The 13,134-nt window shown below is 38.5% G+C and overlaps 1 protein-coding gene across 5 annotated transcripts in view; it reads left to right on the forward strand.

Annotated features, from left to right (window-relative positions):
- FAT3 (FAT atypical cadherin 3) overlaps positions 1–13,134 on the forward strand; it is a 382,360-nt gene that overhangs the window by 310,882 nt on the left and 58,344 nt on the right. For all 5 annotated transcript variants that reach the window (XR_013775721.1, XM_079317035.1, XM_079317037.1 and 2 more), the window contains exons 11-13: positions 5,665–5,861; positions 7,007–7,160; positions 7,990–8,223. Coding sequence is in view for 4 of the 5 variants with exons in the window: in XM_079317035.1 (XP_079173161.1) it covers positions 5,665–5,861; positions 7,007–7,160; positions 7,990–8,223 (585 nt within the window). In the remaining variant the exon portion in view is untranslated. The remainder of the gene's footprint in view (positions 1–5,664; positions 5,862–7,006; positions 7,161–7,989; positions 8,224–13,134) is intronic.

Raw genomic sequence — 13,134 nt, forward strand, 5'->3', positions numbered from 1 at the left:
ATATTTTGCTGTTCTGTTAGCTTCTGAAAACAATAGATGTCAAAGCCCAAAACTTTCTTACTGTACAATTGCTAAAGCACATGGTCTCAGAAATCCACTTGTTTTGAATATATCATTTGAGCAATTCACAAGGAGAAATTAGGTTCTTTTGATTAAAATGTCAGAACATATTAAAATACAGTTTCACTTTCAAAATGGTCTGTTCACACTTTACCTCAAGTTGATCTCAGGAAGTGCACTAGAGTATTTCGTGGAATCAGATTATCTAGATGATTAATTAAGAGCTGTGGCTTTCTGGAGGCATTCTGATTCATACAAACTTTTGTGAAAGTTTTGTTTAATCAGAGTAAACTCTGATTAAAAATGGTTTCTTAACAAAAAGGAAGAAGAAAACGAATTATGAGACTGTCATGTGGATCCACTAAAAACAGCTTTGTGAAAATGCATCTGGAGAAAAGTAGCACACAGAAGACAGATAGAAGAAATCATTATTTAGAAAATAAGAGAAATAAACATTCTGTGGCAGCTGTGATCACTGAAGAGTCCTTTGTGCTTTTTTGAGAAATAGAAATGCCCATTGCAGTCTTCTGGTCAATCTTGAAAATGAGTAGATACATTTGGGTAGATAAATAAATATTCTGCTTGGAGTCCTTCAGTTTATGATTGTTTTCCATGATTACTGGCAAGTGGTTGCCATTGTAAAATCCACCTTTGTTTGCATTTGATGGTGAGGGAAAAAATTTTGCAATTACTCTTTGTTATTTGTAGTTCAATAGCAGCTGGAGATGTTCACAAAGCAAAAGCACTCTGCATAAATCTTAATAGAAAATCAATAGGAAGTGCAGATGACACAAATGCACTTAGGAAGCAAAGTAGTTTTCTTTTGAAGGCTCATTTGAGGTCACTGCCTATATCATTTGAGGCAGTTTGCCTAAAACCAAGGCTCTTCTGATGTCTAGCCAAACTACACCCAGCCAGATATGACTGAGATTTAAGAGTGGCTAACTGTGAAAAGCCACCAGAAGAATGTCAGCTGCCAAGACATTGGTACAGTAAAGTGTTTTGTGTTCCTCAGTGATGTTATCAGGCCTCATCAGGCACATAAAGCTGGGGAGTCAATAGTCTTTAAGCTTGGTTCAGCTGAACACAAGGAGGATGGACATTGTGTTTTGGGAGAAAGAAGTGGTGTTGTACACAGTGGGTTATTTGATTGCCCAGTACGAGCAAAGGTGTGGCTTTTGTTAGTTTTTATCATATATTTGAGATCCTGGAATTCTAGAGAAATAGATGTTTCAATGTTTGGGAAGGCCTTGTGTTGCTAGATGAAGAACAATTTTATGGTAGTAAAGCTAAGAGGATTGGATTTATCATTTCAGAAGCTCAATAAACATGCAATATCTTAAATTGGGAGTGGAGGATAAACCTATTGATTTTGTGTGATGAAAATGCCTAAAGTTCTAACTGGGAATTGAAAGTACCTAAATAAATGCATAAATGTAAGACAGAAGCTAAATAAGTAAGTTAGTAAATATTCAGTTCCCCCTCCCAGATGGGGACATTGCAATGAAAATTGATACTGTTGGCTTCTAGTTTTCCATTCCCTTTTAGTTGCTATAATGGCCTCTGTGTGTGCTTTAGTAATGATGTGTGTCAGGATTTGTTTATTTTGGATCACTGTGTCTCTGCATTTCATTTGTATCTGGCTGTTTTCTTTCTTTACTTAAACTTGAGCTTGATTTGGCTTTGTACTATTTGCTGACTAGGGAGGGAGGGAGAGCATTATTTAAACTTCAAGTAACAAAAGATAAAAGATACTGCTGATTCTTTTAGCCTCAAAGCCTTTCTAAAAAGTTACTGGAGTGGGATTTTTTTGTAGCTAGCACTTCACTGTTGTGACATTCAAAGTAGAACATAAGAAAACTGCCAAAAGATTTTAAAGAATCCATTAATACATGTAGTCAGGAGGCTTCCGTTTAGAAAAGCTACATTATTCAGAGTGAAAAACTAATTAATTAGAATGCCCCTAGGAAACTGAATCTGCTTGCATATATTAGTGAAAAAGTTAATTAATCACTGCAGAACGAGATCTGCATCAAGACATATGTATAAGTAGTAGGAAATGGTTTCCTGGGCCACAGTGTGGATTTTTTTGTCTTCCTTTTTTAAAAAATATTTTCTGGGTGGTGTTTTAGTTTTATATCTCTTTATTTCTCTTACACTTTATAGTCCACCTTTGCCTTCCATCAGCGAAGTGTAAAGCCAGTCCTGAAAAGCAGAAAAAAACCAAAAAACCACAAAATAAATGCTCATTAAAAAGACATACAGATAAACCTGTATTCCTGCTTATTGCACAGGTTTCTTGGTCATTCAGATTGATTCTTTTCTAGTGGAGTAAAGGGAAGGAATAGAGATCCCAAGGATCATTTTTAATATATATTCCCCAAATTCCTAGGTATGATTTAAAAGCTATTCCATTGGCAACAAAGCAACAGTGATTTTAAAATTGTTCCCAGGTACTGTTACTGCTAACCATAAAAACCACCAGCTGATTTTAATTAGATTTTACCCTTTTTCTTAACAATGGGATGCCTGTACCTTGAGTGTATCACTTCCTAGCTGGTCAGGACAGTTAATCATTCCCTTTTACAAAAGGATTAATATGCAGGAAATCCCTGATTAATATCATGAAGCAAAGTAAGAATATTTAAGACTACTTTTGTTAATGGTTGACAACATTAAACTCACTATGATAAGATTAGATAAAAGAGAGTTAAGCTTTTTTTTTATGCTGGCATTGAACTGAGTAGAAAGAATTTAATGTCAATCAGCAGGGGTCTGCCTTCTTTGAAGTCACATTCAGACTCAAGTCAGTGGACAGATTCTCATTTCCTTGGATTGCCTTCAGATCTGGCCAGAAATACACATCAACACACTGTGTAACCCTCTTTAGGAGGAATGTGTGTTTATATGACACAACAGATTAAACAGTGTGTCCTCTGGTGATTATTCCAGACTGTCATAGGAATCAGTGGGAAAACTTCTTGGTTTTGTGATCAAAAAGGGTGGTTTTCTATCAGCAGAAAATATCTGTATTTGATACATGAATTCAGTGCTCTGTATGATTGAAAACCCTTTTATAATTATAATGCCTATCTGACTAATTTTCTGGAAATCATATTCATTACAAGTTGCCTTTTTTGGCACAGTCACAGCTAGCACAAATGGTGACTCTTAACAAGAAAGATTTGCTCAGACTGACTCAACTAACTTAGTTTTCATATTAAATAGAAACCAGTCTATCTTGTCACTGGTGGCTAATGAAGAAGGCATAGATTACAGCCTGTGACCCTTTCTGCTTTTTGTTGTAGAAAGAACTTGTGGAATGAACATTAGACTTTTTTTATTGGTTTTAGCTCAGTTTCAAATTCAGACCTCCTTTGTGTGTTATTTTGGTAAAAAGGTCCCTGAGAAACATCAAAATTGTGACAACAGAAGCAATATCAGAGACATTAATGCCCTGACAACAGAGCCAACACAAATAAATTCATCCTTGGATTTTTAAATTTTTTTTTTAATACTTACTTTTGCAAGCATTCAGTGGAAGTACTAGAGGGGAAGGTTTAAGAACCTGGTCTTTCTATTCAGCTTGTGCAGATCCCATGGCATGTGTCAGAACCCTGATTAATTTGTAGGCAAATGTACACTAGCATGTTTGACACTCTTGAACGTATTCCAGCAAAGATTAAGCATTCCCTTAATAGTTTTATATAACTCTTAAACATGAGCAACATGGAAGGTAGTTCTGAGATTGAATTCCTACCTGGAGATCATAGGAGAAAGCTTAATACGGTGGGCAAAGAGCTAGTAGGGGGTTAGCTGCAATGGTAGTTCAGCCAGTGTAGCATCATGGTGCTTTTTAATATATACTCACTCAGTTTCTGTAGCACATGAGTTTGCTGTGATTATAGTGTCTATCCTAAATTATTAAATGTGCAGATACATTTTTACAGACCAAGCTGAGCACAGGAGACTGGGTAGTTGGTTTTACTGGCTTTGGCCAGAATTAATTTTCCAAGTAGAATCTGCTATGGAGCTGTGATTTGGACTCATGATGTCACAGGGATGGTTTAGTTACTGCTGAGCAGAGCTTACACAGAGTCAGGGCCTTTTCTGGTCCTTATGCACCCCACCAGTGATGGGGGGTAGGGATGCACAAGGATTTGGGAGGAGACCCAGCTGGAATATCTGATCCTAGCTGGCCACAGGGATATTCCACTCCATATGGCAGCATGCTCAGCATATAAAAGCTGAGGGAAGAAGGAGGAAGGGGAGGTGTTTAGAGTTAATGGCTTTTATCTTCCCAAGTAACTGTCAGGATGACAGAGCCCTGCTTTTCTGGAGATGGCTGAAAACCTGCTTTTTTTTTTTTTTTTTTTTTTTTTTTTTGCTTGTACACAGAGCTTTTCCTTTACCCATTAAACTGTCTTTGTCAAAACCCATAAGTTTTCTTACTATTACCCTTCAGAGTCTCCTCCCATTCCCACTGGGGAGGAAATGGTCAACCAGTTGTATCGGGCTGAGCTGGCTAGCAAAGTCATAACACATGTTCAAAAGATTCTACTGTCTGGTCTGACAGGAGGTTTGGGTCAGACTCATAGAAAGTGATTGAAGGTGTTTTCCTTCATGAACCAGGCAGGAGACTGTGCCATTTCAGATAAAAGAGTAAATAACTCTTGGAAACGACTCTGCTCACCTTAATTATTGCACACTTCTGTATGTGACATATCCTTCCCTTCCCTTCCCTTCCCTTCCCTTCCCTTCCCTTCCCTTCCCTTCCCTTCCCTTCCCTTCCCTTCCCTTCCCTTCCCTTCCCTTCCCTTCCCTTCCCTTCCCTTCCCTTCCCTTCCCTTCCCTTCCCTTCCCTTCCCTTCCCTTCCCTTCCCCCCTTCCTGAGAATAATGTGGACCAAAGCATTGCCAGGTTCAGTGTCAGTGATATGGCATGGTAAAAATCTCTTCTGCTTCATCTCCTGCACACCTTTCACCACCAGCTTTCACTCTTGGATACATTTGATCTATTTGTGCTGCTGATTTTCCAACTGTTCCTCAAATGACCTCTTGTTAGGACTATTTAATACCAATGTGTCTTCCTGTGTCGTGTAAACTTTTTTAAAAACTCGAATTTTAATAAGCACAGGAATGGCGCAGCTGTATGATAAAGCTTTCATTAGAGGATTCCTTAATAGAACCCACTTCCAGTCCTTGATTGCATAATCAACAGCTAATGAAATTGTCTTAGTAACAAGAGCTACGGTGTATTACATCCTCTCCTGAGACTAAGTGGAAAGACAATTGTACCAGCCCGAGAGGACTATTGATTGTTCACAGTTTGAATTTGATTACCCTTACGGGGAGCTGAACAAGAGATCATCTTCAGCTCTGCTAAATGGATTTTTTTTTTTCCAGTGAAAGTTATCAGTTCACTTTCATACAGGGCAGTCAGGGGGTAATAAACACAGGGAGTATAATTTCATTACAGATTTCCTGAGTCTGCAAGTTTGGAAGCACCAAAAGCCTGAAAGAAATGATGGTTGCTTAGTGATGTGTCTCTGTGGGAGCTCTGAAGGGACACCACACTCAGTGTGTGTTGCTAATCTTATTGCAGGAGGGAATCCCAGAGGGAAGTTCGCTCTAGGGCTGGTTCAGAATGAGTGGAAAGTTTATGTTAAAAGGCCTCTGGACCGGGAAGAGCAAGACATCTATTATCTGAACATCACCGCCACAGATGGCCTCTTTGTGACCCAAGCTGCTGTGGAAGTGACTGTCACTGATGTTAATGATAACAATCCACTTTGTGAACAGGTGAGTTAACAACACCCATGGCCATGGACCACTATGTTGAGAGCAGTGCTTTCCCTACAGGTGTCTCTTGCTGTTTGCAAGTGTTCAGAGTATTCATAGGCAATGCTGGTTTTCATCCTTATGGTCTTAGTGCAGTGATATGGAGAGAAGTAGGGCAAAGCATTCCTGTGAAGCCAAGACTGAAGGATAATGATCTCATAAAGCTTGCAAAGGAGTCTTGTGCATAGCCTTAGTTGGCTTTACAACAAATGATGTATTGTGAGCTGGCATTGGGCAGCTACTCCTCCCCTGCAAAAAATAATGTGCTCTCCCTTCACAACCCACGTGGAAATGTCATCAGTCTAGTTTAACTCCAGCTTTCCTCAAATTTTCAGATAACAGACATGCAGTGCAAATGACAGAAGAATATAACTTGCTGTCCTATTGTCAGGAATGCATTCAGTGGGGCCTGACCACAGCTTTCAGAGTGCTGGCTGTCTTGTATTCTGTGGAAAGGCAATCCAGGGAACTGATGTTAGTGCAATAGAAAGGTCTGTGTAAAAGAAAAACATGATAAAATTCAGAGCTTGTTAATGGTACTACTTAGAGAAAATTAAAAGAAATACATATATATAAAATTTAAACATGTATATATATAATTTATATATTTATATATATTTATGTATATGTATGTGTATGTGGTGTGCATGCATATACTCCTATAATTCCCATTGTTACATTATCACTCACTGATGGATTACTGTCATTGCAAAAACCATTCTACCACTCTGGGGAATCACAATCTGTATTTGCCTTAAAACTGCTGAATGAGGTGATAAAAACAATTGTTTCTGTTAGTACACTCATCAAGATTTTCATTTCATGGGTGTCAATGGAATAAACTGAAGATACAAAATAATATTGCATTAAGCACCTAAGAAGATTCAAAATACTATTGCATTGAGCCCTATTCACAGTCATAATCAGGCTTTTTTTCTGTGGCACCTCAAAGCTTAGCAGTGATTCGAATTTCTAGGAATGTGTTGTGTGAAGGAAAATTGTTTCCTGTATAGAAAGATGTACTACAAATAGTTTTTTTAAAAAGGTAGTTCAAAGACTGTAAAATACTGCTACAGCATAACTTACATGTCTGTTTTTGACTCTAGGTTGCCTACACAGCATTGTTTCCTGAGGACATTCCACCAAACAAAGTAATTCTCAAGATCAGTGCTAAAGATGCTGACATCGGCTCCAATGGTGAAATTCGCTATTCTCTGTATGGCTCAGGGAACAACAAGTTTTTCTTAGATCCAGAAAATGGTAAGAAGACAAGCAAATGTTCCTGCATAGCCTTAACCCCTCCACATCTGGGTACTGTAGAATTAGGTTACATGTGGCTATCAGCCAGTTGTTCCAGTTCTGGCAGATGTGGGTGACCATTTGAACAGTGCTGGCAGGAGGGAGAAAGAGGGACATCTTGGTTGGCCAGGTTGGATGTAATAACCAGAACAGTGAATATCAATCCTTCTGTTTCTCTGCAGACTTCAAGTTAGATCAGATTTATCATAGGAACCACAGGATATTTTGGGCTGGAAGAGAACTTTGAAGGTCATCTTGCCATGTGTATCTTCAAATAGATTGTGTTGATCTGAGACCCATCCAGTTAAGGTTTCTAGGGCTACCTGTGCCAGGGTTTCACTACCCTAATCATAAAAAATGTGTCCCCCTATATCTAGTCTAAATCTACCCTCTTTTAATTTAAAATTATTACCCTTTGTCATATCACACCAGATACTGCTAAAAAGGATGTGTTTCTGTGTTAAGGAGTCTATAAACCTTGAGACTGACAAAAGGACAGACTTGAAAAAACATGATGGTGTTCATGTGGGTAAAGCTGTAGGCTGCTGTTAAAGCCACCATGAATGGCTTGTCATCCCTGCACTCATACTGGCACCTCACTTTTTTGGGTGAAGAGGAAGGGGAAGTGATGCTGCTGTGAGTTTTTAATCTGTTCACTGGAATAAGCAATGTTGGTTTTATTTTCTCTTTCCTATTTCTGTGAAACACATGGTTTTCAGACACTTAGGCTGTCTAGAATTGGTGGTGTTGCTACAATAATAATGATAGCTGCTGCTTTAAATAATTTCAGGTGAGCTGAAATCTTTGGCCCCTCTCGACCGAGAGAAAATCCCTGTATACAACTTGATTGCCCGAGCCACTGATGGTGGTGGCAGGTTTTGCCAGTCAGAAATCCATCTTATTTTAGAAGATGTTAATGATAATCCACCAGTGTTTTCATCTGACCACTACACTGCTTGTGTCTATGAGAATACAGCCACTAAAGCTTTGTTAACAAGAGTCCAAGCTACTGATCCTGATGTTGGTAAGTGCATAATGCTGCAAAAAAATAAACAATGTTTATGAAAATTCTGTGAGTTGGTGGAATTACAGTGCAGATTCACTTTTCTATTGCTAAATTTCTTCATTTTCTCTTCCTCCTTCCTCTTTATCCTCCCCATTTCTTTCTCTTCTCTTTGTTTACATCAAAATGCTCGTGCCTCATCTTGACGTAAGGGTGTGACAAATAGAAAAGCATTGCAACAGCCACAGAAACATGCAGTCTTCTCTTGATCAGTAGCTCTGTTTAGGGAAAAATGATGGTTGTGGGGCTAAATTGCAACTTTCTTCCTTCAGTAGTCTCACCTCTTTTCTTGAGCCATGATTTTGAATACTCATGCCTCTATTTATGCAAATAATATAGTTACATGCCACAGGGACCTACACCTGATTAATCACAGCTTTTCTAGAGTTTTATACTGCAATAGCTCCCATTTGTTCCAGCTGGTTACTTTAGCATAAAACTATTGTACACTGTGAATGTACATTATAAATGTTCTGGTTATTTAACTGCACATTCTTTGAAAGTATAATAGTTTATTATATGAGGACCTTAGCCTTGAAATGTGGGTTCAATTATAAATATTTAAAGGGGAGTCTTTTTGCATAGTAGAGTGGTAAAACCTACTGAATATTAGAAAATTTTTAGGTGATTCACTTGAGTTGAAATAAATAACTTTGTTGTTTTGGTATTTTTTCTCCTGTGTTTTAGAGGTGTCTTGTAAATCTATGGCCTGAGTAGTTTCATGTAAAAAGCAGATCTTTCGTTCAATGAAAAAAAAAAAAAAAAAAAAAAAAAAATTTCTGAGTAGAATGCATCCTGGAAGTGTCAGCTATTTGTGAGGCTGATAGTTTAGATATACAGGAATTCATAAAGGAGCAGCAAACATTCATTAATTTATCTATGAAGAGCTGCATTATATGCTGTGGTTGAAAACTCACAATTAAAATTATGATACTGTCCTGCAGTGAAGAGCCAATTATTGCTGGTAAACCACTGAACCATCTGAAGAGAGAGTGTTGTTATTTTCCACTGTTGTATTAATTACCATTTTTCTTGTAGGTGAGATGACATTCAAGGAGAGAGGAGACACAATTAGAATAAAAAGTTGTCAAGAAAAGTTCTTGCTAGCACCAACTTCATATAATAAGATGGTTAATGAAAAAAAAAACAACAAAACCTACAGACCATGAGCTAGTTCCTGTGCCTTCCTTCTGAAACTAGAGAAGTTAAAGGGAGGGATGGATGTGATGAATGAGAAGGGGCTATGTGCTTCCTTCATGCTTAGGCCTGATAATCAAACTATTCAGTGTATCATAAGTAAATTACTAACAAGCCCCTAAAAGTGGATTTTATTCTAATTACTGTTCCTTTAGTCCCTGCTAAAATTACTGATTCCCCATTGCTGGATAATGAATGAGTTCAGGTAGTGTAATGTTCCTATGAGAGAAAAAAAATGTATTATTGATATTCCTGATGGACTGTGATATTCCTCTAAGGCTTTTTGAAGTGTTATCCTGAAAACATCAGTGGAGGCAGTAATCATGGTACAAATAAATTTTTAACATTCAGGAAACATCTTGTGATCAGTGTTAAAATTTGCCTCTTCTGCTTTGGGCTTGAAGGGCTATGTACTGTAAGGACAGGAACATGAATATTGAAGCCATTGAGAGAAAACTTGAGAGAAGTCCCTCTGTGGTCCACAACTAAAAACAATTCAACAGAATCCTGAGAATGCTGTGTTCAGACACTATTGGATAATTAGAACAATTTCCAGTTAAGAGAAAAATACTGTTATATCTGCCTTGTGCCTTTGATATTTGTTGATTCTGTAATATCCTGTGAAATTACAGAACTGGACCATAAATTGCTGTTCATTGTATTTCTAATTTGGATACATACTTAGAAACTATCTGTACCAGCTGGACACTGAGGGAGAGTCCTTCTTCACAGTATTCAACAAAAGAAAACAGTTTTAACTGTTTAGTAGTGCACAAGTTCATTTTCCATAGCCTCTACATACAGCTGGGGATCTTAAACTACATTGTCTTCTGAAGGAGAGAGAATATACATAAGTCTATTTGTGAGAATGTTTTAGTAGTTTTAGTTGAAAACAGTTCTTTATTCTGTACTGCTGCAATTGGAAATTTTTAGTATTTCCACAGTAAGGTATTTGGTACTTACCACCAGCAGGTTTGGAAATGTTCAAACTAAGAAATGAAAGCAAAACGCTGGTTCTACATTTTTTTCAAGAGGTTCACAGAAAGCAGTGAATTTTTCACCTCCCACTGTATCCAAAGCAAAGTGCCAAATTACTCCATTTTGGTCAAATTAAGGCACAAGAAGAGCTGGAATGAATGCTGAGGTGTAATTACCTGAGCAAACCCATCACACAACTGCAATATCAGCCTGTTTCAAAGGAATTAGGTTAATGCTGAGGCAGCAACTCTGAAGAAAACCTACATGGGAATTTGGGGCAAGTATGATGTAAAAAAACTGATAAAGTTCAGAATAAATGTAGAGCCTAAAGGTGAGGTGCAGGCACATTCTCATTTCCAGTGCTGCTCATGATTTCTGCACGCACAGAGTGTAGTGGCCTCGCTCACACAGTACAAGAATGAATGACAGCATCATCTAAGCTCAGCAGTGCTTTAAGTGAAGGCTAAATCCTGCCTCCCTTGCAGATGCTGTGCTTTGTGAGTGACCTCTGTGCTGAGGCCTGTTTCCAGGATGATTGATGGTGTAGTCTACCAAAGGCAGGAGCACTTACTGTACTAAAAATGAACAGTGCATTATCTGTCCTTCTGCAGGATGGATCCATTTTCCTTCCTCACCACTGGGCATCAGCCATCCAGACCTGTAGTCAGTTTAGTGGCTTCACTGACCAATTGATTGCTTCTTCCTTGAGTAGCAGGCTTTTGTACAACCACTTTGTCAAGCAGGGATATCTCTACAGCAGGTTATCTGGGACTCAGTCCAGATGACTTTTGGCTACCTCCAAGGACAGAGAGTGCTGTCCTCCAAGGATTGAGTGCTGTGCAGCATGAGCACCCTGGAGGTCCTCTGGATTGTGGATACAGACAAAAGTGCAACATCCTCACCATGATCAGCTGTACAGGAAAGGAAGTGTAATTTCAGGAAATATCTTCCCATACCTTACAGCAGATTTAACAGCATTGAGTAATGCAACCTAGAAAAACAATGAGCAGTGTGCTACCTCATCCAAAGCATTTTCTCACTTTCGTATGTCCGGAGTTTCAGATGTGTCCCAGCTTCTGCAGGGCTTGTCACCTCACAATCAGAATGGTGCCAGGTTTATTCACCAGTTCTAAAAAAAAAAAAAAAAATCCAGCTAGTTTTGGGGTCAGTAGATTTGAATGATAAGCCTGGATTTCTGTTCTTTGTTCCTAGCATTTGAAGCTTTAGTACTTGAGTGGATGTGAGAGAAAACACTGGTGTTGAAAGCCTAATTCAGGAATCCAGAATAAGATTTGAGACCCTCCTACAGATATGTTTATACAGTTAGGTTATATGAGTTAATTGTGGTTGAATTTGATTGTGTTGTTTAAACAGTTTTGTAGAGTTAAATATTATTTGGACCAGGATTTATGAAAAGGATTCCGTTGGCAGCTGATTAATGCATTTGTGTTCAATCTGGAGAGTTTAAATCAACCAAGTCCTTAATCAGTCTGATTCTTGGTATGGGGAGCAAATTATTCACCTTTTCACATAAAGTGGAAGAGCTGCAGCAGAAAAGACTCAGCCCTTCTGGAGGAAGTTGTTTGACCTTCTCAGTAAAAGACATCTGCTTCCTAAACCCAAACTTCTCCAACAAGAATTGATAGGGGAACTGGCAAACTGGGGGAGGAAGGAGTGCCATTTTCTTTCAGGTTCTGATGGAAAATTTTATGTTGGATTTCAGAGAAGTTTGTGTAAAAAAATTTACATTTTTCCTGCAAGGTTTGACCTTGCTGATTTTGATTTTTTTATAAGGGCTTGCTTTTTCAAGAAAAGCCAAAACCCAAACCCTTACCATGAGTGCTCAAGGGCACCTGCACAGGAAATAATGTGGGAAGAATGGTAATATGACTTCTCCTTCAGGTCTCAGCCAGTCCATTCAGTATGTATCTACCTCCAAGAGGATGGGGAAGCAAAGCATATTTTAGGTTCTTTTTCTTCCTGTCCTCTCTTTGAGGATAATGAGAAAAAAAAGATGATGAGTCAAAATGAGGAAAAAAGAAGAAACTACTAAAACAATGAAAATTAAATACCTGTCAGAAATAGTGACCAAGTGTTTTAGAAAGTGGCATCAGGATGCTGGTTAGCCCTGCATGGAATGAAAATCACTCAGGCTGTTCAGTGGGTCACCACTTTTAATAATTCATGCGTGGAACTAGAGTACAGACTTGCACCTCATCAATGGTGGGCTTTAATCTTGAAGGAATTAGGGCAGCTGAGCCTGTTGCAGTCACAGCTGCCTCCCAGCTAGGCTTGGGGAAGTCTAAAGTGCTGCTGGGTGGGATTGCAGGAGTGTCAGAGAGAAGTATAAGACAGTCAGCTTGATTAGAGAGCAGGTCTCGGAATGACATGTTATGGTAACAAAGTAATAGAAATGCTGAAGTAGATACTGATTTTGGCATTTTCTGGCAAAACCAGTACAAAAGCAGTACCTCTGCTTTGCATATTTGTTAATGTTGGGCATGTCTCTTAAAATGGACCCAGAAACTTCAGGATCTGCAAAAGAAAAAAGCAGGGATCAAAACATGAATAAAAAGAATAACAGAGATAATAGGACTGAAGATTTACTAAAACTCAACAGCTCATAGGTAGTTAACTTTGGGAATGGGGCCAGCTGGATGGCATTACTGGGTTTTGTCTGAGTTTTTGTAAAATAAA

The sequence above is a fragment of the Erithacus rubecula genome (genome assembly GCF_903797595.1).
Source record: "Erithacus rubecula genome assembly, chromosome: 1".
NCBI lineage: Eukaryota > Metazoa > Chordata > Aves > Passeriformes > Muscicapidae > Erithacus > Erithacus rubecula.